The sequence below is a fragment of the Brienomyrus brachyistius genome, chromosome 16, assembly GCF_023856365.1.
Source record: "Brienomyrus brachyistius isolate T26 chromosome 16, BBRACH_0.4, whole genome shotgun sequence".
NCBI lineage: Eukaryota > Metazoa > Chordata > Actinopteri > Osteoglossiformes > Mormyridae > Brienomyrus > Brienomyrus brachyistius.
The window spans coordinates 23201293-23226007 of record NC_064548.1 but is presented as its reverse complement, the minus strand read 5'-3'; the positions used below and the strand labels follow the sequence as shown (position 1 = coordinate 23226007).

At 44.7% G+C, this 24715-nt stretch overlaps 4 protein-coding genes across 10 annotated transcripts; 2 read left to right on the top strand and 2 right to left on the bottom strand.

Annotated features, from left to right (window-relative positions):
* Positions 1 to 63: 63 nt before the first annotated feature.
* On the top strand, positions 64 to 8930 carry LOC125709560 (caspase-8-like). Of its 3 annotated transcripts, XM_048978143.1 has the most exons (8): positions 64 to 193; positions 2188 to 2348; positions 2451 to 2550; positions 3036 to 3165; positions 6448 to 6494; positions 6612 to 6738; positions 7101 to 7611; positions 7724 to 8930. In XM_048978143.1, exons 2-8 carry the CDS (start codon positions 2206 to 2208, stop codon positions 7851 to 7853), a joined length of 1188 nt encoding a protein of 395 aa, XP_048834100.1. In that variant the 5' UTR covers positions 64 to 193; positions 2188 to 2205; the 3' UTR covers positions 7854 to 8930. The 3 variants fall into 3 exon arrangements, with proteins under 3 accessions (XP_048834100.1, XP_048834099.1, XP_048834098.1); XM_048978142.1 differs by lacking the exon at positions 64 to 193 and having other exon boundaries at positions 1723 to 2348; positions 6448 to 6467; XM_048978141.1 differs by lacking the exon at positions 64 to 193 and having other exon boundaries at positions 1723 to 2348.
* On the bottom strand, positions 8747 to 15579 carry LOC125709561 (caspase-8). Of its 2 annotated transcripts, none has more exons than XM_048978144.1 (5): positions 15308 to 15579; positions 12073 to 12408; positions 11847 to 11958; positions 11149 to 11641; positions 8747 to 9259 (listed from the first exon to the last, which is right to left on the bottom strand). In XM_048978144.1, the coding sequence occupies exons 1-5, from the start codon at positions 15464 to 15466 to the stop codon at positions 9103 to 9105; spliced, it is 1257 nt and encodes a 418-aa protein (XP_048834101.1). In that variant the 5' UTR covers positions 15467 to 15579; the 3' UTR covers positions 8747 to 9102. The 2 variants fall into 2 exon arrangements, with proteins under 2 accessions (XP_048834101.1, XP_048834103.1); XM_048978146.1 differs by lacking the exon at positions 15308 to 15579 and adding an exon at positions 12598 to 12863.
* On the top strand, positions 15579 to 22359 carry dytn (dystrotelin). Of its 4 annotated transcripts, none has more exons than XM_048978140.1 (13): positions 15579 to 15952; positions 16243 to 16317; positions 16479 to 16680; positions 16912 to 17000; positions 17119 to 17219; positions 17940 to 18011; positions 18599 to 18762; positions 18857 to 18968; positions 19628 to 19743; positions 20085 to 20217; positions 20306 to 20617; positions 20826 to 21147; positions 21745 to 22359. In XM_048978140.1, the coding sequence occupies exons 1-13, from the start codon at positions 15931 to 15933 to the stop codon at positions 21903 to 21905; spliced, it is 1881 nt and encodes a 626-aa protein (XP_048834097.1). In that variant the 5' UTR covers positions 15579 to 15930; the 3' UTR covers positions 21906 to 22359. The 4 variants fall into 4 exon arrangements, with proteins under 4 accessions (XP_048834097.1, XP_048834096.1, XP_048834095.1 ...); XM_048978139.1 differs by having other exon boundaries at positions 16424 to 16680; XM_048978138.1 differs by having other exon boundaries at positions 15579 to 16317; positions 16915 to 17000.
* Position 22360: 1 nt separating this feature from the next.
* LOC125709562 (protein FAM237A-like) lies at positions 22361 to 22780 on the bottom strand (the record flags this gene model as incomplete). Its single annotated transcript, XM_048978147.1, has 1 exon — positions 22361 to 22780. A coding segment is annotated over one exon (420 nt), but the record flags the coding sequence as incomplete, so codon positions are not given.
* Between the last annotated feature and the right edge of the window lie 1935 nt (positions 22781 to 24715).

Sequence of the window (24715 nt, the reverse complement as noted above, 5' to 3'; positions counted from 1 at the left end):
TTTTAAGCCGCAAGAAGTTAGTCGAGTGGTGGTTTAAAACTTAAAAGCATAACGGAATTTTGCACAACATGCATATTCTGCGCTTCCTTGAACAGTAGTCTCTGCAATATCGGCGAGTTACAGCAGCCCGTGGTGGGAGAGGTTCCTTATCTGACAGGAGTGGCTGGGGAGCCAGGGAACAAAATTAACACGAGTAAGTAAACGCCCTCACACAGTCTGGCCCACGTTAAATAATCTTTTATTTTAAACAATGACATCTGGATTATTATTATTATTATTATTATTATTATTATTACTCGCCACTGTTTTAATTTTACACCTACGGCTGAGTTCCTTATTTTCCTATTTACGAGCCGCCCTATGTGCCTGCAAAAGGCACCAAAAGTTATTGGGTAATCGTGAGTGTATTATTTCAAGAGCTGTAGTCGAGTAATTATGTGAATAAATTAGAATGAAATGAAGTCGTTTAATTTTGCACCAGCTAAGTTACTTTTATCGGGTGCCGGGTTCGCTTCCTTCCCCTCCCCGCCCCACCCACCGCCACTCTGAAAGTTGAACGCCTGCAAAATATATTTTAAAAACGTGTCGTTTAGATTCAGTTTTAATTTCAAGAAGTAGTCAATAAAATGAGTTTTATACATGCATACGTATTAGAGCTATTATACGTCATATTATGGAAGCCCGTTTCCGCCACCCGGAAGAGAAAAGAAAACATTTATCTTAGTAAGTGAGCTACATTCGGTAACATGGACTCTCGAGTTTCCTTAAGGGTACGTGATCCCTGCATAGGAATCGGAGTGCGGCGATGTCTTCCGCGCCGAGTTCCTGATCTATCTTCTGAAGCACCACCTCGTCCATGTTACCGAATGAAGCGCCGAAACAAACTGCTGGGTAATATCGTGACTTAGTCTCAGCTTCGAGAAGTAGAAACCTACGCTAACAAACCGCAAAAACTTGTTAAAAGTTCGTTACGCATTACGAGATTAATCTGTGTCAAAACGGAGATATCTCCATAACAGGATCAGATGGACTGCACTTAAATTTAAACCTGATTTCTCACTCCTACGAATTCCCCTTCCTATTCAACAGTTTATAACTACAGTATATAACGTGATCTAACAACACAATAATGCACTCTCCAATAGTACAGCAAAACAAACTATCCCGACTCGCAAAGTGGCCGGCCTCTTTAAGGGGGGGGGGGGGGGATTGCTGCAGGAAGTGTGACTGCAGGTTAGTGCTAGCTGGTGACGTCACGTAAAAAAATGCTGAAAATTCCCGTTAGTGTGAAACGTCATGAACCTTTTGATCCTCAATATACTACGGAAGCCCATTTCCGCCACCCGGAAGAGAAAAGAAAACATTTATCTTAGAATTCTTACTTATTAAGTTATATAAAGTATTATTAGATAGATTAAGTAGATAAAAAGTCAGAGTTCTGAAATAAAAAGTCAGATTTCCGACTTAATAAGTCTGAATAGTCTATAAGACTAAGAATAAGAATTCTGAGATAAATTGTCAAAATTACGAGATAAAAAGTAAGAACTACTTCTTTTTCTCCTCCGGGTGGCGGAAATGGGCTTCCGTAGTATATTGAGGATCAAAAGGTTCATGACGTTTCACACTAACGGGAATTTTCAGCATTTTTTTACGTGACGTCACCAGCTAGCACTAACCTGCAGTCACACTTCCTGCAGCAATCCCCCCCCCCCCCCCCTTAAAGAGGCCGGCCACTTTGCGAGTCGGGATAGTTTGTTTTGCTGTACTATTGGAGAGTGCATTATTGTGTTGTTAGATCACGTTATATACTGTAGTTATAAACTGTTGAATAGGAAGGGGAATTCGTAGGAGTGAGAAATCAGGTTTAAATTTAAGTGCAGTCCATCTGATCCTGTTATGGAGATATCTCCGTTTTGACACAGATTAATCTCGTAATGCGTAACGAACTTTTAACAAGTTTTTGCGGTTTGTTAGCGTAGGTTTCTACTTCTCGAAGCTGAGACTAAGTCACGATATTACCCAGCAGTTTGTTTCGGCGCTTCATTCGGTAACATGGACGAGGTGGTGCTTCAGAAGATAGATCAGGAACTCGGCGCGGAAGACATCGCCGCACTCCGATTCCTATGCAGGGATCACGTACCCTTAAGGAAACTCGAGAGTGTGAAGGATGGACTCGACCTATTCCAGATACTAGAAGAGGAAACAATGCTGGGGGACAACGGTCTCTTTCTAAAAGAACTGCTGGATACAATCGGACGCAATGATCTGGCTCAAGAACTGGAGAAGAGCTGCAGCCAAGCGCCTCAGCGCACGAATCAGACGAAAGTTTTTAAGATCTCTCCTTATCGGTGAGAGTAAACTGCCCCGTTTCATACACGTTTTTTTAAGCGTTTCTGTGAACTATTTCTTTAAAGTACATTTTAATGTTTGATATTCCTAATTAACATCAGGAAGATGCTTCATGAACTGTCTGAAAATGTGACCGAAGACGATCTCAAAAAAGTGAAGTTCCTGCTGGATATGCCTCGCGCCCAGAAGCAGCGCTGTAAGGTGAGTGAAGTTCAAGTCCGCTGAGGCTGGGTGTAACTTCTGGGTTTTGGGCTGTTTCAGCTGTGCCATGTACACGAAGATTTTAATGGAAACGCTGTACTTGATAGGGCACGAGTACTTGGTAATAACTCGGTTACTACCGAAGTACAAATCATGAACAAATGCAGTTGCTGCTTGAGGTAAAAGATGTCACGATTCATTAATGGTGAGCAAACATGGGATCAGTATTCCACTTGGGTTATTCATTACTTGTTCCTTCAGTAGTTCACAAATATTACAATTCATTAATGATGAATTAACATAAGATCAGTGTGGTGTGTAACTAAGACTTATGCATTTATTAACCACAAGCTAAGTAATAGTATAATACTATATTATTTGTGCCCTGTCAAGTAAAGTGTTACCGTTTTAATTAAAATGTGTCCGATTTATGCTGGTTTTTGCGGGACTCCCGCTCACTTGGTGACCTGTTCTGCCTGCCGCAGACCTTCCTGGAGCTACTGATGCAAATGGAGAAACTGGGCCTCTTGGCTGCGGATAATCTGAAAGAGCTAATGAGAGTTTGCTCAAAATGCAGCAAGCAGTTCTCTAAAATACTGGAAGATTATATTGCAGGTGAGAGGGAGACCTGTTTTTGTATCTGTATGCTACCTAATAATTATGCCCCTTCATCCGCTTGGGCACTGGGGCAATTTCATATTAATTCAACTAACTCCCAAAAATGGTTTTACATCACTTTTTTTTTTTTTGGTGAAGTTTGTCATGTGAATCACACATCTACCACAACTCAGGATTTTCTAAACCCGGGAAGCTAAAAAAAATGATAATTCGCAGTACGTTCTTATGAGCTGTAACTTTTTACAATTGTAGAGACGTGACCTCGTTATTGCTTATGGGAAGGATCCAAAAACACATTCATGGTATGGATGAAAAGCTTGGGATGTGGTGGTGTTGTGATCAAGATGATCACTGGTGCCACTCTATCATGTCCTCTACAGGATCAGTTGACATTTCTACGCGTGCTCTACCGGCCAACAATATGACTTCAAACTCTCCTTTGGCTTTATTCTTAAGGTCTCCCTTATTCATTTGAAGGTTAAAGAATAAAGCGATTGGAAACGTAACACAATAAAATGCATGCGTCATTGAAATGTACTTATGCACTCCCGAGTGGCAGAATGTGAAAGCTGCAGAGCACATTCTGAAGGAGTACTGAGTCACTAATTGGGCAGAAACTTGGTTAGGGGTGTGGATCTCCCATCTCTCTCTCAGTAAAAATAAGAATGTCTGATGTGACTTGCAAGTTTGACTAGTGTCATGCCTGAACTTGCAATACAATAATAATGACAATAATGATCACAATTATGTGGCACATGGTCATTGACACCGAGCGATATTAACGAACCGGGCTGACATGGTGGTCTGTGACAGAACGGCGAAAACATGCCTCCTGGTCAGTGTTGCGACGCCAGATGATGCAAATCTTCTAACAAAAGACTCCGAGAAGGTTGGCAAATACAGAGATTTGGCGATAGAAGTAAATCAAATGTGGGCCACAAAAATAGTGCCAGTCATCACTGGAGCCTTCGGGTTCCGAAGGTGGCGATTCGGTGACAAAGCTGGAGGCTCTGTTCAGGAAGCCTTGTGCTTAGGAGCTACGGAAGACTGCGCACATTCTGAGAAGAATTTTAATGTAAAGTGATACTTGGGTCTCTGGTTGAGACCCGGTTACTTTGTAAAGACTGGCTTTAGGGCCATGAAACGAAAGTGTAGTAGTGATATTAATAATAATTATTATTAATAAAAGCAACAGGGATCCAGCAGCTAATGCTGCTTGGATGCCTAATAAAATTGGAAAAAGGGGTATAAGAGAAGATAAAATCATGACAAACACAGACAGATGTTATGAGTATTGACAGAGGGGGATACCTCAGACTGTTAATACGACTTAAAACCCATTTATACTCTCTAGTTTTTAAGATGGGATTTAAAAACATGAACAGAGGGTGCAGATCTGATGGCTTGGGGGAGACTCTTCCACAATCTGGGGGCTGTGACCCAGAACGCATGGTCATCTTCTAGTTTCTGTTCGGAGCGAGGAATCATTGGAGAACTGATTTCTAACGACCTGAGGGGCCTGGAGGTTGTGTAGCGATATATGAGGTGTGAGGCACATGTGGGAGCTAAGCCATTCAAGGCTTTATAGACAAACATGCAGGAGGATCTTAAAATCAATCCTAAGGGGGACTGAGAGCCAGTGAAGAGAGGCCGGGGTACTGGTTATGGGATTCCTCTCTTCTGGAGCCAGTGAGAAGCCTCACGGCAATGTTCTTGAACAACTGTTTGATTATGGTGTATAGGGAGTTGCAATAATCAAGCCTTGAGGAGATGAATACATGGATGACTAATTCAAGGTGACTTGAAGAGAGGAAAGATTTAATTTCTGAAGTGGTTCTGAGCTGGCAGAAGCTGGGTTTGACAACTGCATTAACCTGTTTGTCAAACTTGAGATTAAACACTTTACACACTTTAAGCTACACGTCAGGTACAATTTTTAATGAAATAAATGGATTAAAAGGCACTATGATTAGTGTGTAGTTTTTTTTTTTTGTAAGTTCAGGACCTCGTAACTCCTACACGCCTTTGAATAACATGTTTGATATTCTTCATATGAAGGCAGATAGAGTACTTTACCACATGAATTTTTTATTATCCCTCCTGCCCCTCTATGCCATCTTTCTTGAGGCTCAAAACTAGATATAAAAAATAAATAAATAAAGGAACTCGGGGTGAATGTCAGCCGCCCCCGGAGCCTTACCACCGAAGCCTTTTTTTTGACTTCTTCAGTGACCTCAGCCCTACACACAGGCAGGTCCCCCTCCAAGTCCTCCAGTTTCACTTCTTCCAAGGAAGGCGCATGGGTGAGATTCAGGAGATCCATGAAATATTCCTTCTACCGCCTGACTGTATCCCCAGTTGAGGTCGGCAGTTCTTGATCCCCGCTGTAACAGCATGTGTAAAGCCGTGCTCCCCTCATGAGTCGCCTGACCAAACTCCTCCCACACCCCGAGTTTTTGCCGCTTTCCGTCAGCCATGCCCGTCATCTGCTTCAGGAGTCCCACAAGCTCACCAAACTCGGAAGGACTCCTTCTTCAGCCTGACGACTATATCCACTTAAACGGCATGAAATACAGTTCGTAGGGGTCTATATGAACCGCACTTAGGCCGGCTGTTCACCTAAGACCAATGTGCCCCCGAAGTCACAGCTCCTAGAATCATAGGGGCACGCAAACCTCTCCACCACGGTGAGGTGGCCATTCACGGAGGAGGAGAAATCAACTTGGACAAATGCAAAAAAATTTGTCCATATCATGAGAAAGGACCCATGACTTTATACAGAGCTATCGCCATGACATGAAAATGTAATACTAAAACAGTTACAGCTCATGCAAAACACCCTGAAAATACCTTTTTTTTGGGCTACTGGCAGTGTAAAAAATACACTATATCTAGGGGAAATTAAAAGTTCTGGATGGTATGCGTGATTCACTTGGCAAATTTCATCCGAATCAAAGATGGTGACACGATAGCCATTTGTTGAACTGAATTAACCCACTGAAGTAGAGGTAATTTAAATATAAATTAAAATGCATCCATGTTAACTTGCATCCACATATTCTGAAATGGTCTTCGTTCTCTTCACAAAATAGTGTCGTAATTTGGCGTTAGTCTGTTTTCTTTATGACCGCTTACTCCTTCTCATAGGTGTTGCGGGTCTGTTTTTCTCATCTGCCAATACCAGTGTTTTTTTTTTTTTTTACTTTTTACTCTGGTATTCTGAAACTCATGTCTGTTTCCCAGACATCTAAATTTTTTTTTACTTGTTCTTTTTTTCAGGACAGGACGTGCCTCTGGAGGTAGGGCTACAAAACTCCAATAATGCAGTGAGCTGATTTTACAAACAAATTGCATAATATTCATATCAACAATACTGCAGGACTCCCGCTGCAGACATTGTTCAGCTTGAGAGGGAGACGTGACTGTGTGTCTTCATACCTTAGAATGAAGTTTATGATATGAGTCATCGACCACGTGGATACTGTCTCATCATAAACAACTACGACTTTGAAGAGGCCAGGAAGAACAAGGTTATTCTGAACAATCGTCGAGGGACAGAGCGTGATGAAGGTGGGGTTTATCTTGTTCTTTTATATATGCAAATATCTGGTTTTCAAAGAGGCAAAGGAATCCTTGACAGATCGTTGTTCTTGATATTGGCCATTCAGAAGCAGCATGTTTATTAATTTTTAATAAATTATTTTAATTATTAATGTATATTAAAGCTGTTATGTTAGGTTACGGTATACTTACATGCTGCGTATATAAATGTTCTTTGAATGCATTATGAAGGTGGCGTAAATCGTTACCAAATCTACGTCAATACAAACACAAAAATGTCTAACAATTCACAGAGGGTCTCTGAGAGGGTCGCAGAGGTGCTTTGTTGTGTTAATCATGCCATGTTTGTTCGATTCACTCTGTGATCTCAGACAGCCTGAGTGAGATCTTCAACAAACTGCACTTTAAAGTCGAAGTACGAAGAGACCAGACCCAGGCTGCAATTCTGGAGCTAGTGAAGGACACTGGGCTGCTGAACCACAGAGAGATGGACGCCTTCGTGTGCTGCGTGCTATCCCACGGCGATCTGGGCGCAGTGTACGGCACGGACGGCCAGCTGGTGTCCATCCGCAGTATCACGCGGCCCTTCACTAGCAGCCAGTGTCCATCACTGGCCATGAAACCCAAGCTATTCTTCATTCAGGCGTGCCAGGGCAAGAAGCAGCAGCAGGCCGTCAGTATCCAGTCCGACGGTATGGAGGACCACTGCGAAGCGGACGAAGGCTGCATCCTCCCAGACGCCATTCCTGACACCATCCCCGATGAGTCAGACCTCCTCCTGAGCATGGCCACGGTGGGAGACTGCAAGTCCTTCCGCAGTATTTCCAGAGGCTCTATCTTCATTCAGGAGCTTTGCCGTCAGCTTTGGAAAGGCTGTGACAGGTTAGAGCGCAGAGCGAATTCGGCCAATCAGAGCTAACCAGCAGCTCCTCTGGTCGGGGCTGAAAAGACGATTGGGCAAGACAGTACAGGCCTGTTTTTGTCTCTATGGCAGGAATGAAGACATCCTGACTATCCTGACCCGGGTGAATCGTGCTGTGAGCAAGGGAGACTATGAACATGGGAAACAGATGCCGGAGCCCAGGTACACACTGACGAAGAAGCTGATCCTTCCATTTAGCTGAGCGACTGCTTGTCTTCTTTGGCTTCACCAGCACCGTCTCCCTCATCATTCTCTCTGGAGACCCTCGTTTAGAGTTCTAAGCCAAAGAATGTTTGGGTCGTATAAATCAGAATTCGGGTTGGGTGACTTCAGCAATCAAACATTGATCACTTGAGTCAAACAACGCTTGGGAATGCTAAATAAAGTGTCAGGAGAAAGAATGATGTGAAATCCATGGTGGGTGGGGCTTGCTGTACCCTGTATATCACTTCCTGATGTAACCCAAAAGCAGTGGTGGAAATTTCAGGTCCAGAAAGTAAAAATCCAGACCAGGATTTTGTTTCAACCAACCACTTGAGTACTATTTGACTGTGACTCTTCATGCTCAACTGGTTGGTTGAAACAAAATCCTGATCTGAAATTTCCACCTCTGCCTAAAAGGAACCAGTAAAATTATCAGTGGAAAGAGGGTTAATTCAGGTGCTGATTGGCTGCACACAATATTCCCTTGCATTATGGGGATTTGAAGCTTCATGTCTCCATGACGACCATTGCCCCAAACAATAATGTCTGTATCGTGCATGGGCAAGCCTGCTTCTACAAAGTAAACAACCTTAAAACAATGTGCTTATTCTGGTTAGACATGATTAGACAAGCTTCAGCTTGACTTGGCTTCTGGGTGAAAAAATGTACTTTTCAAATCTGCTGCTGTATAAATTCATATGTATGTGCCATTTTTACATAATACTTGGTCAGTAGATTAATTTCATTTATAACTTTATAAATAAGTCATACATTAACATTAATAAAAATACTAGCACTGAGATTTTCCCTGATTTAAGAGAACGTGTAATGGAATTGGTAAAGTTTATACAAAGACTTCAAATGCCTAAGAGCCTCACTCAGGACGACGTCTTCAATGAGCAAATGTTTATTTACTAAAAATCAAACTTTACATAAGTTTGCTTGTTATTACTGGCAAAAGACGACAATAAAAAAAGCCCTGAACCTGAACCATGCTAACTTCATGAAAAGCACTTTATAAACCAACTAAGTATTTTGAATCATGACAAAAAGCAATAAAGGTGGCAGAAACGTAGTATGTACTTGATGTTCTTTGTTGAGAATGCAAAAAGGTGCCATAAATGTAGTATGTACTTGATGTTCTTTGTTGAGAATGCAAAAAGGTGCCATAAATGTAGTATGTACTTGATGTTCTTTGTTGAGAATGCTGGGGGTCATTGGTAAGGAGTCCCCTGGGCACCGCTGTCTTATTCAGACACCTTGAACACCAGCCGCTTCCTCAGGGTGTATTTTGGCTCTGGGATCTGCCTGGCCAGGCAAACTTCCCCGTTATGCCTCATGGTTGCCTCCATCCTGCTCACCTCCCCGTTGACTCTGGTGAGGATGGTAAGGATATCTTCACCTCTGGAAAGAACAGAATATAGAACATGACTGTTTACTGGGATCTGGCTAGAATTAATTCCATGCATCTTGCATATCTGCTGACCCAGTACTGGATCATTGTAAACATTGAGTTTTTATCAGGAAGGACAGGACAAGAAGCAGGGAATCCCAGAACAACCAATCACACCCAAAACTAAGGGTGGAGGAGAGAGTTTTATATTGGGTAATAATATAAACGCAAAATTCTATTTGGTAACACTTAACATGAGGGGGCACAAGTAACTTGATGATTCAGTTACGATTCAAGTCATGATCAAATATATATAGTAGAAACTGCTTATAATGATCACGTTATAGTGATCAACCTCTTATATAGATGAAAAAGCGTGGGACAGAATAATTCCTGTACAGGTACTGTCTATATAATTTGCTTATAAGTAGTCTGCTTTCAGAGTTAATTTTGGGTCATTTGTACATGATAACATATGGAAAAAAATTAAAACTGCAGCAATTCATTTAAATTTATTTTTTTACTTTACTTTGATAGCCCTACTTTTGTCTTGCGGTAACCCATCTGGCTAGCTACCTGAGGCTAATGCCGTGTGCACAGAAAACACAACAGGTAAATGAAAGTCATTTTCTCCCAATGACAAATATAGACTCATCAAAGCTTATGGTAAACTGCCAAAAATGAGCCAACGAGATGCAGCAGCGAAACCACAATAGGCTATATTTTACATACAATACAGTATTACAGCGTATTTGAGTTATACAGTTCAGTGATCTAATTTGTACAGTGCTGTAATTTGAAAAGGGGGCGGCATGGTGGTGCAGTGGTTAGCACTGCACTAGTTGCCTCACACCTCTGGGACCCAGGTTCCAGTCACATGTGTGTGGAGTTTGCATGTTCTCCCCATGTCGTTGTGGGGTTTCCTCCAGGTACTCCGGTTTCCCCCCCTCAGTCCAAAGCTATGCTGAGGCTAATTGGAGTTGCTAAATTGCCCGTAGGTATGCGTGTGTGAGTGAATGGTGTGTGAGTGTGCCCTGCGATGGGCTGGCCCCCCATCCTGGGTTTTTCACTGCCTCGTGCCCATTGCTTCCGGGATAGGCTCCGGACCCCCCGCGACCCAGTAGGATAAGCGGTTTGGTAAATGGATGGATGGATGTAATTTGAAAAGCATTTGAAAGAGCTGTACTGTATTTTGAGTTAGTAAAACTCAATATCGACGCTGTTTGTTCTATTACCCTATACAGTATTCATGTAAGAAATATACAAATGTCAATTAGATGGAAATCTGCCTGAGATGCAAAGAAAAACAAAATAATTCAGTTATAATGATCACATGCTTATGGTGAGCAATTTCACCCAGACATGATCACTATAAGCGGATTCCACTTTAACGGCATGAAATACATAAGCCGTTAACTAACACTTAATTTCTGGCTAATTAATACATTACTACATCTATTACATTATTTGTGCCCTCTCAAGTTAAGCGTTACTGTCTATTAATTTGGGGGAGGGAGAGGCAAATTAAGCCAAATTAAATATTGGGATGTACACCACCCCCAGTTTCAATGCCCCCACACGCAGTTCTGAGGGTTACTAAGGGTTATATAGAGGCACATTAACCTGAACTGCCTTCTTATAGGACTGGGAGAAAGCCTGAAAAAATGCAGCGAAACACACAGCTGGGGGGTGGGAATCAAGCCCTTAAGCCACAGGTATAAATAAGGCCACATCGCCATCCACTGTGCTAACCCTCAGCAAGACAATGCAGGGCTGAAATACTCTACTTTACAGCACAATCGCTAAATGTCAGCATTCTATTGGCAAGCCAACCTAAGCAGTAAGTGCAGAGTTTTGAGTGGTGATCAGTGTGAGGCCTGGGCGAGTCAGCGGGGCTCACCTTGGGCACCACTGCTCCAGCATCCTGCACAGAGTCTGGATGTACCAGCTCCCCTCCTTGGGGTCTCTCAGGGAGACGCAATCCTGTACGGTGGCCATGCCGACAAGGAAGTCGGCGTCACATGGGATGGTGTCGCCTGGACCTCCGGCAGACTCGGTCTCGACCTCCATGAGGTCCACGTCACATCCGGCTGGCGCGGCTTCCTGCATGTGCGTCCCCTGGCAGGCCTGGATGAAGAACACCTTAGGCCTGCCATTTAGGGCGCGGCACCTCGCCCCCCTGAACGGCTGCAGGATCTCAGCGAGGCCGAGCATCTTGCCGTCCCGGCCGTAAACACCCTGCTGGGTCCCGTGACTCAGAACACAGCACACGAAGCACTGGCCGCCAGCCTGCTGTCCGAAGCGCCGTAGATGGTCCCGCATCTCCTTCGCTGATTGGTCCTGAACTGTGTCCACCTCAAAACCCAACCACTCAAACACTTCACGCAATCGAACTGTCGAATGACAAAAAAGAAAAGAGGCATTGATGGTTACTCTCTTTGCCACATGAGGAAACTTCATATAAAAATAAAGGTAAAATTAGGAAACCCCTATACTTCTCATGTGGCAGTAACAGCTCTGACAGTATATACACAGCAAGCCAAAACACGAAACAAACGCAGCCTGGCTTCGTTTATCAGCTGGTCTGAAAACACAAACCGGCATCCTTCTGCGATCCATTTCTTCTCCTCAGATTTGCTGATGTGAAGTTCTCATTGTTGAAGATTACGCACTTTCCTCTGGGAATGCATGTCATTGGGTATTCGCTGATCTGTGGGCAGTGACAGAAAGCAAACCGGTAAATGAAATTTATACTAAACACTCATAGTCTGGTGAAGTGTGAACAAAGTAATGCACCATTTGAGAATATCTCATTCGGTCATACCTCAGCCATTTCCTGATTGTCTTGCTTGGGGACGTTTAGGCAAATAAGACACTTCAGGTTGGGGAACGTTTCCTGGACATCATCTGTCTGAAGAAGTGTCAGGAAACGACGGCATGTATCCTCGCCCTTATTCATAATTTTATCCAGAATGTCTATCACAGTCTTCTCATGCGATTGCCTATTGCTGTTAATGATGTTATACTCCCGCTGGGTGATGAGCGCATCCGCTTGCAAATGTTGCAAGATGTAATCGGGGTCGGACATTAACACATTAATTAGACCCATTTTATTTTCCCTGATCTTTTGCATGGCGCCGTTCCGATGCACACCGAGATCCTGCGCAGAGGAAAATGTTAACAGCACGCATAGTTAATGCAAGTTCATCAAAGTATCTCCATGTCATAGAAACCTCTGTTGCAGTCGAGTAACACCCCCCACTCAAAAAAAACCGATGATTTGAATCGCTTAGTGATGACCGACCTTTACTACACATTTTAGTTATAAACGGAATTACATTATAATTACCTTAAAATGGCTCGTATTGATGTTGCTGCACCGAAATCGTACCAAACAAAACAGTGAAGCCTGGGTAACTGCTGGATCGTCTTGCTTTCAGTTTTATTCTTCTCGACCTCATAAAAAAATACCTACACGAACATTACAAAACACTAATCTAAAATACCGATACCCTAAAAATCGTAATTGGCGTATCAGCTTTTATCTAAAGTATTGATTATACAATAAAATAATGCATTGTATTATTGGCAAAATAACGCATGCCCGGTGCGTGCGACCTGCAGTGGCCATATTTGTTACGGATGGGTGAAATATGCAAGTTATGATCGAGCATCGCATTAATCTGCACAACTGTGCGATCTTTTACATGTTTATAGACGATTATGGATGCATTCTCTTATTTAATACAGAACTTTAACTCAATAGGTCTACTTTAAAAACCTGTTCATGGTATTTTTATTTGTCATTATTTATTTATGTATCATTTATTCTTTTGGGAGAACACATTTACGTTTGCGTTTAAATCAACCAAGCAAAGGTTACTTTTCAATATGTATTTTTAATTTGCGAGGAATCTTTCAAAAGTCTCGCTACTGACACAAAATTAGTTCAAGCTACCCGCGCTTTGCCGAAACACGGTTAAATCATCCGCGCTTTAAATGTGTGCTGCACGCATAGACATAATATTACGGGATCAGCTCAAAGCGACCGCGCATAAGAAAAAGGTGAATACTCACGTACAGGATGTACTTAAATACAATTAATTTCTTACTTTCCCGTACTGTATCAACAAGTCATGTACCATTCTTTTTAAAAGACACTTTGAAATCCATGCCATTATACGCGTTTGCTTGTGTGAGGCATGTTTGACAGGCCGTTTCTTAAAATTTTTAAGTATTGTATAAAAAAGTCTTATAGCTTCTGAACCGAGAGGTCCCAACTTAATTTTGAACAAAATTTGGTCAGATTTTATTGTACCATTTTCAAGAAAAAATGCACCTTGACATCCATGGTTTTATGCGCATTTGACAGGTAGTGAAATTCTGGAGATCCTCAAAATCACCCTTCCACCGCCTGACTATATCCCCAGTCAAGACCAACAGCTCTCGATCCCCGCTGTAACAGCATGGGTAAAGCCCTGCCCCCCCCCCCACAAGTCACCTGACGGTTTGTCAGAACCTCTGTGGCCTCACCCAACTCCTCCCGCGCTCAAGTTTTTGCTTCAGCAACTACCAGCACCGCCTTTCGCTTGGCCTGCGGGCTCCGACCAGCTGCTCCAGGAGTCCCACACGCTAACCAAGCTCAGAAGCTCCCTTTGCCACCGGTCTTCCAAAACGTTCTGCCGCAGCCTAAGGTTCTCTGGTGCCAGGTGCACTTCTGAATGCCCTTGTGTCCGAGCATGCCGCTCGTTATGGACAAACGGTGGTTAGCACAGAAGGCCAATGACTGTTCACCTTCCAGCACCCCATCCGAGGTCTCCATGAAGACCGGACGCTCGGAACTGGTGTTCGGTGTACATGCAGAGACGACAGTCAGAGCCCAACTCAAAGTCAAAGGGAGGCGACCCTCTCGTTCACCGTGGTGAACTCCAACTCACTAGCACCAAACTGGGGGGCTATATGTAGACCCACCCCTGCCTGGCTCCTCTCCCCATGGGCAACTTCAGAGTGGAATAGAGTCCAGCCCTTCTCCAAGAGTTTGTTTCCAGAGCCTGAACCCGAGTCAGTATCTCTGTACCTCCGGCACCAACTCGGGCTCCATTCCCACCAGAGAGCCCCCAGGAGGACAGACCCATGTTCTCTCTTCGGGTTACACTGATCAACCTCAAGCTCCCGTCCCAAGCCGGGCTACAGGGCAAGGCTCCTCAATCCAGCCAGGGTAACATGGTCCCTTGTCAACACAATATAACAGGGGTGGCCAGTCTTATCCAGAAAGGGCCACTGAGAGTGCAGGTTTTCGCTGCAGCTCCCTAATTAGATTACTAATTAGAGGACTGATTGGCTGAAGAGTCCTCACACCTGGGTGTGAACAGCTGACCTAAAGGTTATCCCAAAAACCTGCACATGCACATACTGGCCCTTTGCGGATAAGATTGGCCACCGCTGCAATATAACAAGGATTTAAAAGTGCATTTTTTAAATGTTACAGTAAAACTTGACCAAATACTCTATAACTTGTTCGTATATTATGGGAAAATTCTGAAATATGGCCTGTCAGACTTGCCTTAAAAAATATGAATTTCAAAGTACATTTTCTTGAAAACAGTATAGTAAATGTTGACCAAATTTTGCCTAAAAATAGCCTAGGACCATAGCTTTCGGAAAGTACAAGTTTATACGTTATGTTAAAGTAAAAAATTAATTGTGTATATAGAATCCGGATAATTTTCCTAAACGCGAGTTGATACCGTAATGTCACGTCTATGCGTGCACCACACATTTAAAGCGCGGGTAGCTTACGCTGGCTTTGTTTCTGTGTTTCATTAACTACACGATCATCGTCTCCGTAAGGCTTCGCCACATGCACAGCGCGGGTCTTAACCGGACTTTTTGTGTTTAGCTTTCAGTAAAACTGCACCACGGAAACATGGTGGATCCTCGTGTGACTAAAATGATATTAGTTATTTACTTAAACAGAAATTAAACAATAAACCATGGCCATTTAGTCACTGTAGAAGTGACCGCAGTGTATGCACAATAAACAGAGAATAATGACTCACCTGCCGAGGTCGCTCGAAGCAGTTGTGAATACTGCCACCCGTCACGTTCTCTTCATGATATCTACATTTTTTACTTTTTCCAGCGTTTTTTCGCGTATTACCTACATCTTGCTTCCTTTTCCGTCTTATTAAAGAACGAACTATTAATGCGCCATCCATTAAAACTACGATATTATACAGACGAATGTTTTTGTATTTGGGAAGTGGTCAGTTTGAACATTGTATGTAGGACGATCGGCGCAGTACCACCGACTTCCCTAAAATGCCTTGAATAGACCGTCCCAGCGCGCAGTGCCACTTGTATTGTTTTGTTCCGTTGCCCAGGAAACATGCCTTATTATGCATGGCCGAAGAGGCTCGTATTAAGTAGGACAATATTGTCATTAACTTTATATTTTAACGATGATGCTGCGCTAGGCTGATTGAAACAAGGATACCTAAATATGGACTTAGTACGACACCGCTAATTGGGTGTAACGGTTTTCTAACTTGACAAGTAGGTGGTTTTATAAGTATGTGTTTTATGTAGCCCACAGAGATACATGTAGGTTACACTTTCCTGCAGTCATAAGTACTGTATCTTTTAAAATGATAATTTTTACCTGGTTCTGGCTACCGATCACATGATGGAAATGAAAACAACTGGTAAGTATAGCGTTTCTGGCTTCTGACACAATCCGTCATCTCATGTAATTATTATTCCAAAACATTGTTATTGAGAATATGTGCACAATATATGAACGATACTTTTGTAATTTAAACGACAATAGTTTCTTTAATTTGTTAAAATATTAGTTATCAGGCCGGCCTATCATAACTCTCACGGGATTTCAAAATTTTTTGTATTTTTCTCAAGGTTTAAATTTTCAATTTAGCAAACATAAACGAAATGGCAGGTATTCGCGTCGTTCTCTTACGTAACCTCTTGCCTGCAGAGAACCTCGACGATGTTCAGCCGGCTGTGTACCGCGCAGCATTTAAGATACGCTCGCTGCAGAAACTTTGTCAAAGTAAGTGAACTACCGTCTGGCCAGCATCTTTAAAATCACTGGCTCAGATGGAGCTTAAGGGCCAGGCACAGGTTGCTGAGAACCTACCTTCATTTGTCCATGTTAGGTTTCTGTGCTCGCGTGCTGCTTTGCGTTGACTGCGCGTGCTGTGGGTGTTGCAGCGCACGCGGTCAGGATACGGTCCCTTCGTCCGGCCATGCAGTCTCTGGGTCGGGCTGTGGCTCCAGGGGATATTGTAACCAAGGGGGACGTGGAAAGCTGTCTGCAGAGGCTCTTCGACTGCGTGGACCAGGAGCTGCCAGGTCAAGCAAGGCCAGGAGCTGCAGAGCACACCGTTAGACTGTTGTTCAAGCTGTTTGATAGGTAGAGAGTCCAGTTCATATCATTGTGATTCTTTTAGGGTTGCATTGCATGATTAACCTCGCTGTCCAGTCCCAAGTGTCACATGCTGTTACTTCCATTAGCTGCACCACTTTTCCCCCAGACAGCACTGTATATTGGCATGTGCATGTTTCGTCTTCCTTCAAACAAGTACTTATACTTTTGATTAATATATAAAAACTCAAGTGGACATTTAAAACTGTGATTTCCTAGCAGGGAGCAGACCGGGGCAGTCTTCCTGCACTCTGTGGAGGCAGTGATGATAGCACTCTCAGGGGATATACTTTCAGCTAAGCATGCAGGTACACCCCACCCGGGCACCTGTCAGTCCCACACCTCATCCCCAGGAAAGAACTTGCTTGCCAGTGGTAAGCACTTCAATGTCAAATAAGCACTCGCTCATCCTTTGGTGTGTCCCAGCCCTGTTTGAGCTGGCAGTGCGCTGCAGTGAGTTGCCCGGGCGACGCAGTGGAGTGATGACCCAGAGTGGCCTGAGGGTGATGCTGTTCGACCTGAGCCAGGTGAGCCAGGATTGCCTGTGGTCACTTGATAAATCCTAGAACGTATCGGAAAATGGTCCCACCCTTACTCTGTGTGTGTGTGTGTGTGTGTGTGTGTGTGTGTGTGTGTGTGTGTGTGAAGGTTTGCATTTTCACTCTGTCCCATAGGTTTCCTCTGGGTATTTCAGATTCTCCTGCAGGATTGGATTGAATAGGATTGGACAGGGTAGGATACGATAGGACAGGACAGCATAGGTTAGGTCTCCGCCTGGGTTACATGTGTGCGGAGTTTGCATGTTCTCCCCATGTCGTCGTGGGGTTTCCTCCAGGTACTCCGGTTTCCCCCCACAGTTCAAAAACATGCTGAGGCCAATTGGAGTTGCTAAATTGCCTGTAGGTGTGCATGCATGAGTGAATGCTGTGTGAGTGTGCCCTGCGATGGGCTGGCCCCCCATCCAAGGTTGTTCCCTGCCTCGTGCCCATTGATTCCGGGATAGGCTCCGGACCGGGATAAGCGGTTTGGAAAATGGATGGATGGATGGATGGATGGATGGAGAGGATATACTTTAGCCCCACCCCCCACGTATGACCCTGTACTGCATAAGAGGTTGGAAGATGGATGAAATGCTATGAAGAAGGGAGAGATGAAGAGAGCAGCCAGGAGTGAGCAGGGTCCTGTTCTGTCTGGCATGCATTGCCCCCGCCTTGCAGTCCCACTAGCGCCTCATTCTACCATCGCAGGTCCCAGGAGCCGTGCAGGAGAGCCGTGTGTTTGGCCAGGTGGAGAGTGCGGTGACATCCTGCTTCCACAGGGTAGGCCCAAAGAACCCTTAACTGGGGGCTTAATGTCTTTAATAGCGATAAGAAAAGCCATATGTCCTCATGTGGGCATGGCCTCACAACCCCCAGCGTTGTGGAGTGGCTCCCTCTCTGGGCTCTGAAAATTTGCCTGTTCTCCCCCTGTTTGTTGGGACGCCCTCCTGGGGTTTTGGTGCCCACATTTCAGACATGCTGTTTAGGTGGGTATGTGTGACTGGGCACTGTGCCCCGTCTCAAGCCCGTATGTTCTGGGATATACTCCAGAGTGCCCCACTGAGTGACAAATTGTGGGATCACAACATTTAACGTTAGGGAATTCTGCTCACGGAGCTGCCGAGAGGTAAGCATTTAGCATTAGTGATGTCAAAATGAAACTTCATGAACCATTTACTATATTTTCTGACAACACTAGATGGCGCTCTCTATTAAAAAAAATGCATGTCCCAAAGCAAACCATGAGTGCCATAGTGGGGATCACAATATATAGAAAATTGTTTACGAAGCTTCATTTGGCCATCACTAGGGAGCGTCCACATTGGAGGGGAGTTCTGAGATGGGGTTTGCGTTCTGTCGGCATTCAGGTGTTCGGTGCTGGGGCGTCGGAGACACAGTTCAGCCTCTGGTTGCGGTCAGACCCCCGCCTCCTACTGTGGCTGTCGGCGCTGGACAGGATCTCCCTTGGCGAGGCCATTGCCCACCCGGTGCGCTGCCATGTGTGCAAGGCATCACCCGTTGTGGGCCTCAGGTCCGTGCACGCATGTTTGTATGGTGGGGCACCTGTGGGCCATTGGGGTATGGGGGTGTGGGGGAGGCTCCTCCTGATGTTTCTTTCCCTCCAGGTACCGCTGTCTCCAGTGCCTGAACCTCCATCTCTGCCAGACGTGCTTTGTGTCCCAGAGAGGCACCAGTAAGCACAGACCCTTCCACGTGGTGCAGGTGCACAGCACTCAGGTGATCCCCCCCCCCCACACACACACACACACACACATTTGTATTCATGTCTTTGTGGGGACCATCGATTCATTTCTATTGAAGAAACCCTAATCCCAACAATGAAGACCTTAACCCTGACCCAGCCCAAACCTTAACCATAAGTAGCCAAACAAAATACACTACTTTTGGCATTTTTAAATTTTTTGATTGCTGTCAGAGATTTTTATAAAATTCAGTTTCCCGTTGTGGTCCCCGCAGTGTCAAAATAACAGGCTTTTATAACATTATGGGGACATTTTATCGCCACGACATAATGTATACATAACCGACACAAACACACACGCACATACACAAGTACGTGCAAGAGTCAGCACTGATGTGCGTATTCACTGAATCTGTGTGCCCGGTATTTTAAGCCACGCCCCTCACTACAAAGATCCCAGTACAAAGCTTCCTGTCACCGGGTCACAGTGAGTCGCCATGTCCACCCTTAATAACAGAGTGCACTCTGGCTCCCTGCCCATTTCATTTTATAAACAAATCGCTTCCTTTGTAACAATTTTTTTTATGTGTTTTGAAATTGATGCTTTCCATAAAGTCCATTTGAAATGAGTCAACAGAGTGTGTGTGTCACCCATGCGGGCCTAGCAACATGCTCATGTGCTGTGCATGCTCAGCCGACCCTGAAGGAGGCGCTGTTCTCACTGGTGCACCGCGTACAACAGACGTTAAGGAGGAGGCGTCCCGCCAGGATGGAGGTGGAAAGCAGCACCCTCACTGGGGCCCAGTTAAGGTGGGACTGTGTCCATGACAGTCACATGTGTTAGCAAAGGACTGCAATGCTTTTTGGGCGCAACAGCTCTCTGGAGAATAACACCAGTGAACATATCAAATCTTCCAGCTGAATAAATGATTTCATATAGAGATTTACAGCGATTTAAGATGTCACCTAATTGCATGTCAGTGTGACGTGGTTGAGACAACATCGTGTTTGTCCCTAACAGTAAGCAATGTTGGGATATACTTGTCAGAAAAGCTAATATAATGCTTTTCAGGATCAAACTTTTTGCCTGTTCTTGAGTGAGCTAAGTTATACGTACTGGGGACACACATCTGTATTTTTGACCCACACAGAGCTCATGCATCGACTCTACAGGCACGAAGTGCTGTTGAAGAGCAAAGGTTAGAATCTGAATCAAGAGATTCACATCCCACCATGGAGTCGAAGGCCATGCAGACAGATCCGGTCCCAGTTCTGCAGTCCCAGGTTGCTGACCAAAGCCTGTTGGGCTGTTTGTGCAAACGGTGTCACGTTACATCCGCGACTGGCTGACCGTCACTGTTTCTTCATACAGGGAAAGGCGTCACTTCTCAGGGGAGACCTGAGCCACACGCGGGGGCTCCTTCAGGACCCACAGAGGGAGCAGCGGCGAGCTCACTCGTTCGTCTGCAGCCTCAGCAGCTGGCAGGTTGAGCCGGGCTCAGCGTTACATTTGCAGCTCATCAGGCAGCTAGAGAAGCAGCTGCAGGTCGGGAGAGCCTGTGTCCAGGCAGAGAACAGCTGGCTGAAGGAGAAGTGCAATCAGCTCGAGGTCACCACGGAGATCCTAGCCCAGCACAACCAGAACCTGCAAGAGGAACTGCACCAAGTCCGGCAAGTGCTGGAAGTAAGAGATGCAACAATTTTTTATTTTTTTTTTTAAATCAAACTAGCTGTGTTGTGTTGAGTTGTGTTTTAATTACGAGAGGAGATCATTTAGGGCTTCTCCGAGGAATTGCATCTCTGAAACTGCATGAAAGTTGCATGAAAACTGTCATTAGCCCAGTGGTGCCTGGTCGTGCCAGTGACTGCTGTTTCCCTCAACCACATTTCAGACTCTGACCAGAAATGAGAAGAAATGTGCCAGAGAAAACAAGCAATGGAAGCCAGAGGAGAAAACAGACCAGACTAGGAGGCAGGAGGGTGGTAGATCCACCCCTGAAGGCTCTCAGCAACCCCCCGAAATGACCCTTGCTGACAGGCCCGGGAAAGGGCCAGGATGCACCACCGTCATGGAGAGACTGCAGCCAGAATCTCAGGAAACAGGAGACAGGGGAGGAAGCACAAACCGGTTCCTCGATTCTGTGGAACTAGAGGAGCAGTTGTTTGACGTGGTACAGCACCTAAAGCAAGAACTTTCTCAGGACCCAGAAACAGGTTGGTGCCTGTCTGCGTGTCTCCGAGTTCAGCCGGGAGTTTCCGACGCACATTGAGACGTGTACGCTGCTTCAGTGTAAGAATAACCAAAGGATCATAATACCTTTAATATAACAGCAGGCAGGTCACAAGCTGATGTTTATGAAACTGAAATTCAAAAGAATCATTGAGGAAACGGGTCAAAGCACAGAAAGGTGATCTGGATCCAGTGGCAGAGGAGAGTAAGAAGCAGGGTAGAAGATCTGAGAAGCTTGGCTTGACTGCAAACATATACTCCCCCCTAACAAAACCAGCATTCATTAAACAAGGCTTTGAAAAGGAGATTGCATTCAAAGTGTTTCGTATGAGTCAAAGGTAATAGGCTATTGTATACCAGGTGTAACAGCTGATTGGACGTGACGTTTCATGCAGTCAGCCAATGAACAGCCAAGAAGTGCTTTGTGAATGAGAGGAGTGGCCTCTCTGATTCCAACCAAACAGAAAAATCTTCTTTTGAGCAAATTGTTTTTTTGAAGTATTTTAATGGGTGTTGATATGCAAAAACTGAATTTGAGTATGTCCCTCGTATTTGTAAGTGTTTCTCGGTGTCTCTTTCAGCCTCTCCAGCGCCAGCCTCTGACCCCAGAGGGGACCTGCTGGAGGCAGCCGAGAACGTGGGGAACTCCATCTCCAGGCTCGTGAGCGCGATCAGCCTGACGGGTCCCGTCCACAGCCCATGTCCTGGAACATCAGCCCTTCATTTCAGATCGGACCTCTGAGGTTCTCTGCTCCATACACAACACAGGAGACTAGCAAAGGATATGCATTATTTTATTAATAAAAAGAGGTAGAAAATGGAGAGAACTAATGGTCACTTGAAGCCGGAGCTCAACTTGAAGGCCACAGCGCTGGGGTATGATCTGACCCAGCAAACCTCTATCCCAATCCAGTCCCGAGTGACAGATTCTGGGACTTTCTGGAGGTCTCTCTGTGACCCATAGGGGAATGAAGGCCAACGGAACAACTTCTAAGCTAAGAACATGGACCACGATCTGGAAAACGTTTGTCAGTCACAAATATATAAGACAATAGGAGGTTTTACACCATACTAAGTATAAATCAGACTGTATCTCTGTAACACTGGTCTGTTGAAAACAGAATTAATTTATTGTTTTGTGAGGAGGTTTGAAAGGGGAACAAAAATAAAGGACACCCGCAGAAACGGAAAACACACTCAATGCTTGAGAGAGTGATACCAGCTGTCAACCGGAGTGGCAGGAGAGCTGGGCGTGGCCAGCTGGCGCCGACCGAGTCCGTGGGTCCGTGACAGGACGCAGTCCACGTAGATGTCCCAGAAGAGCCTAGCCAGGTCCCAGAAGAGCGCACCATGCTTCAGGTTTTCCGAGGACTTCAGGAAGAGCATGAGGTCCCAGAAGGCCGGGACGCTGTCGGCGATCCGCGGCGAACGCAGCTCCAGAAGTAGGAGGGAGGAGGACTCCCAGCACTGCGGGTCCACCTGGTTCAGTGTCAGGGGGTCCACCTGGGCTGGACCCAAACCCTGACCATGCAGCAGGGCCACACACGTACAGCACAGGAGTAGCACCCTGGCCAAGCGCACAATCAATCCATTACTGTTCATCTGCAGGAGAGAAACTCATTGACCTTTCATTTACACTTAGCTGCTTAGCCGATGGTTTTATCTAAAGCAACAAGTTCTACCCATTTCATGTAGCATTTCAGATTAAAGGTTCCGCTCCTTAACTACCCTGCTACCTTCGGATCTTTAAGGGAGGGGGCTCTACCCCTCCCAGTGTTTACTTTATTACGTTACTTTTTAATCAAATGAAACGCGAAGGGCCGGTAAATTGATAGCATGAATAATGCAATGAACAACCGTGAAACGCCTTGCGTTTAAAATCAAATAGCAAAGCTGTTCGATAAAATGACAAATCTGCTCGCCGTATCTACACCATTAACTTATCTTAACTGTACATCTATTGAAATAGTTCTGATCAAATAAAAATATATATTATCAATCATATAACTATACTTCTGTTAATATATTATGTGCAACGCATCACTATAGAGTAACAGTAAGTTTGGCTTGGTTGAACTGTGCTTAATATTTGGGGGGGGGGGGGGAAACCCAACACAGCAGCATAAATTATGAAAAGTTTACAAATATAGTTGCCAAGAAGGAGTTTTGTAAGGATGATGAGAGAGAGACGAGTGGCTCTTACCTTGAGAGGGGCTCGGTGCCGATGCCGTGCGCTGACGTGCCCGCGGCGATGTGTGCGGCTCTGGGCGACCGCAACCACTGACATTCCCACGCCGACGTCAGTGGCGGAGGGCGCACCTCCAGCAGCCGATCAAGTGCCCCCCACAGCGCTTTTTAAGAGGGAGCTCTTCTCGCATCACCACTCCTTGATAACTTTTTAATTTATTTATTCTTTATTAACAACTCCGCAGTATGTAATGCATAGTATGAATTTGTTTGTTATAGCCTACCGGTTGTTTACCTTAATTGTTTGATGGCATATAAGTGAAATTCACTCTCCAGTAGCATCAGCTCGAGTTTAATGGTACATTTGCATTTCATTTACAGTACATCAATAAATAAAAATTGTATTTTTAAAATAGTAAAAATACCACCTAACCTAATTTATGATATATAACATGTAAAAAGTATGAATAAATTTTACTGAGTATTTATGTATAAAAATACTGCTTGAAACATTACAATCTCAATGGACATTGATGGTTTGGCGAGATAATATCACAAAGGGACGTATGCCGATAGCCTATAAACGTATAGAATGTATATACTGTACATGAGTCTCTCCCCCACAAACACCCCAGACGAGATCCAAAAAGTTTGGAGGGGGGTAGGGCACCTGAAGTGTCAGTGTGGACGAACAGGCAGCCCGCTAAAACATCCCGAGGAGGAAACCGCCGATCCGCTTTCATATACGCTGCATGCGACACGAGCCTTTAGCGGAATTCTACCCGAGACAGTCACCACAGAGTTAAATGCAGCATTTGTGGTGGCGGCTGGGGTGGGGGAGGGGCTGGTGGTTAAGTGAAGTCTGTTACAGTCATACAAAAATAATTAGACAGCTATTGCATGACCGAACCCCCCCCACTAGTAGAATTGCTCGCTATGAATGGTGAAGTACTCTTAATCCCTGATTAAGATTATTCATCTGCTTTGTTGACTGCTGAGGTACCCTAAGTAGCACATTTTCTTGCGTTTAGGAACACATAAATCAGCGATTCTCAAGCTATGGGTCGCGACCCAAATTTGGGCTAGTTCAGAGAGGGTTGCGAGGCAGAGTTGGAAATGTAAGCATTTTAAAAGAAGCAAAATTCTATACTGATCCAAGATCAGATTTCCCAGCCCCAATTAACCAATATAAACAGGTCTTGGGTCTGCAAATGCCCAGCATAAAACTAGGCAACACTCAACCAATCCAAGAAGCCAAAACACAGATGCTTCATTGAAAATTCACTGGCACATCCAATCAGATTTCTGCACTGTGTGCTTGATCATAGCGTTAATTTAAACCTATGATAAACCTCAGCATCACAC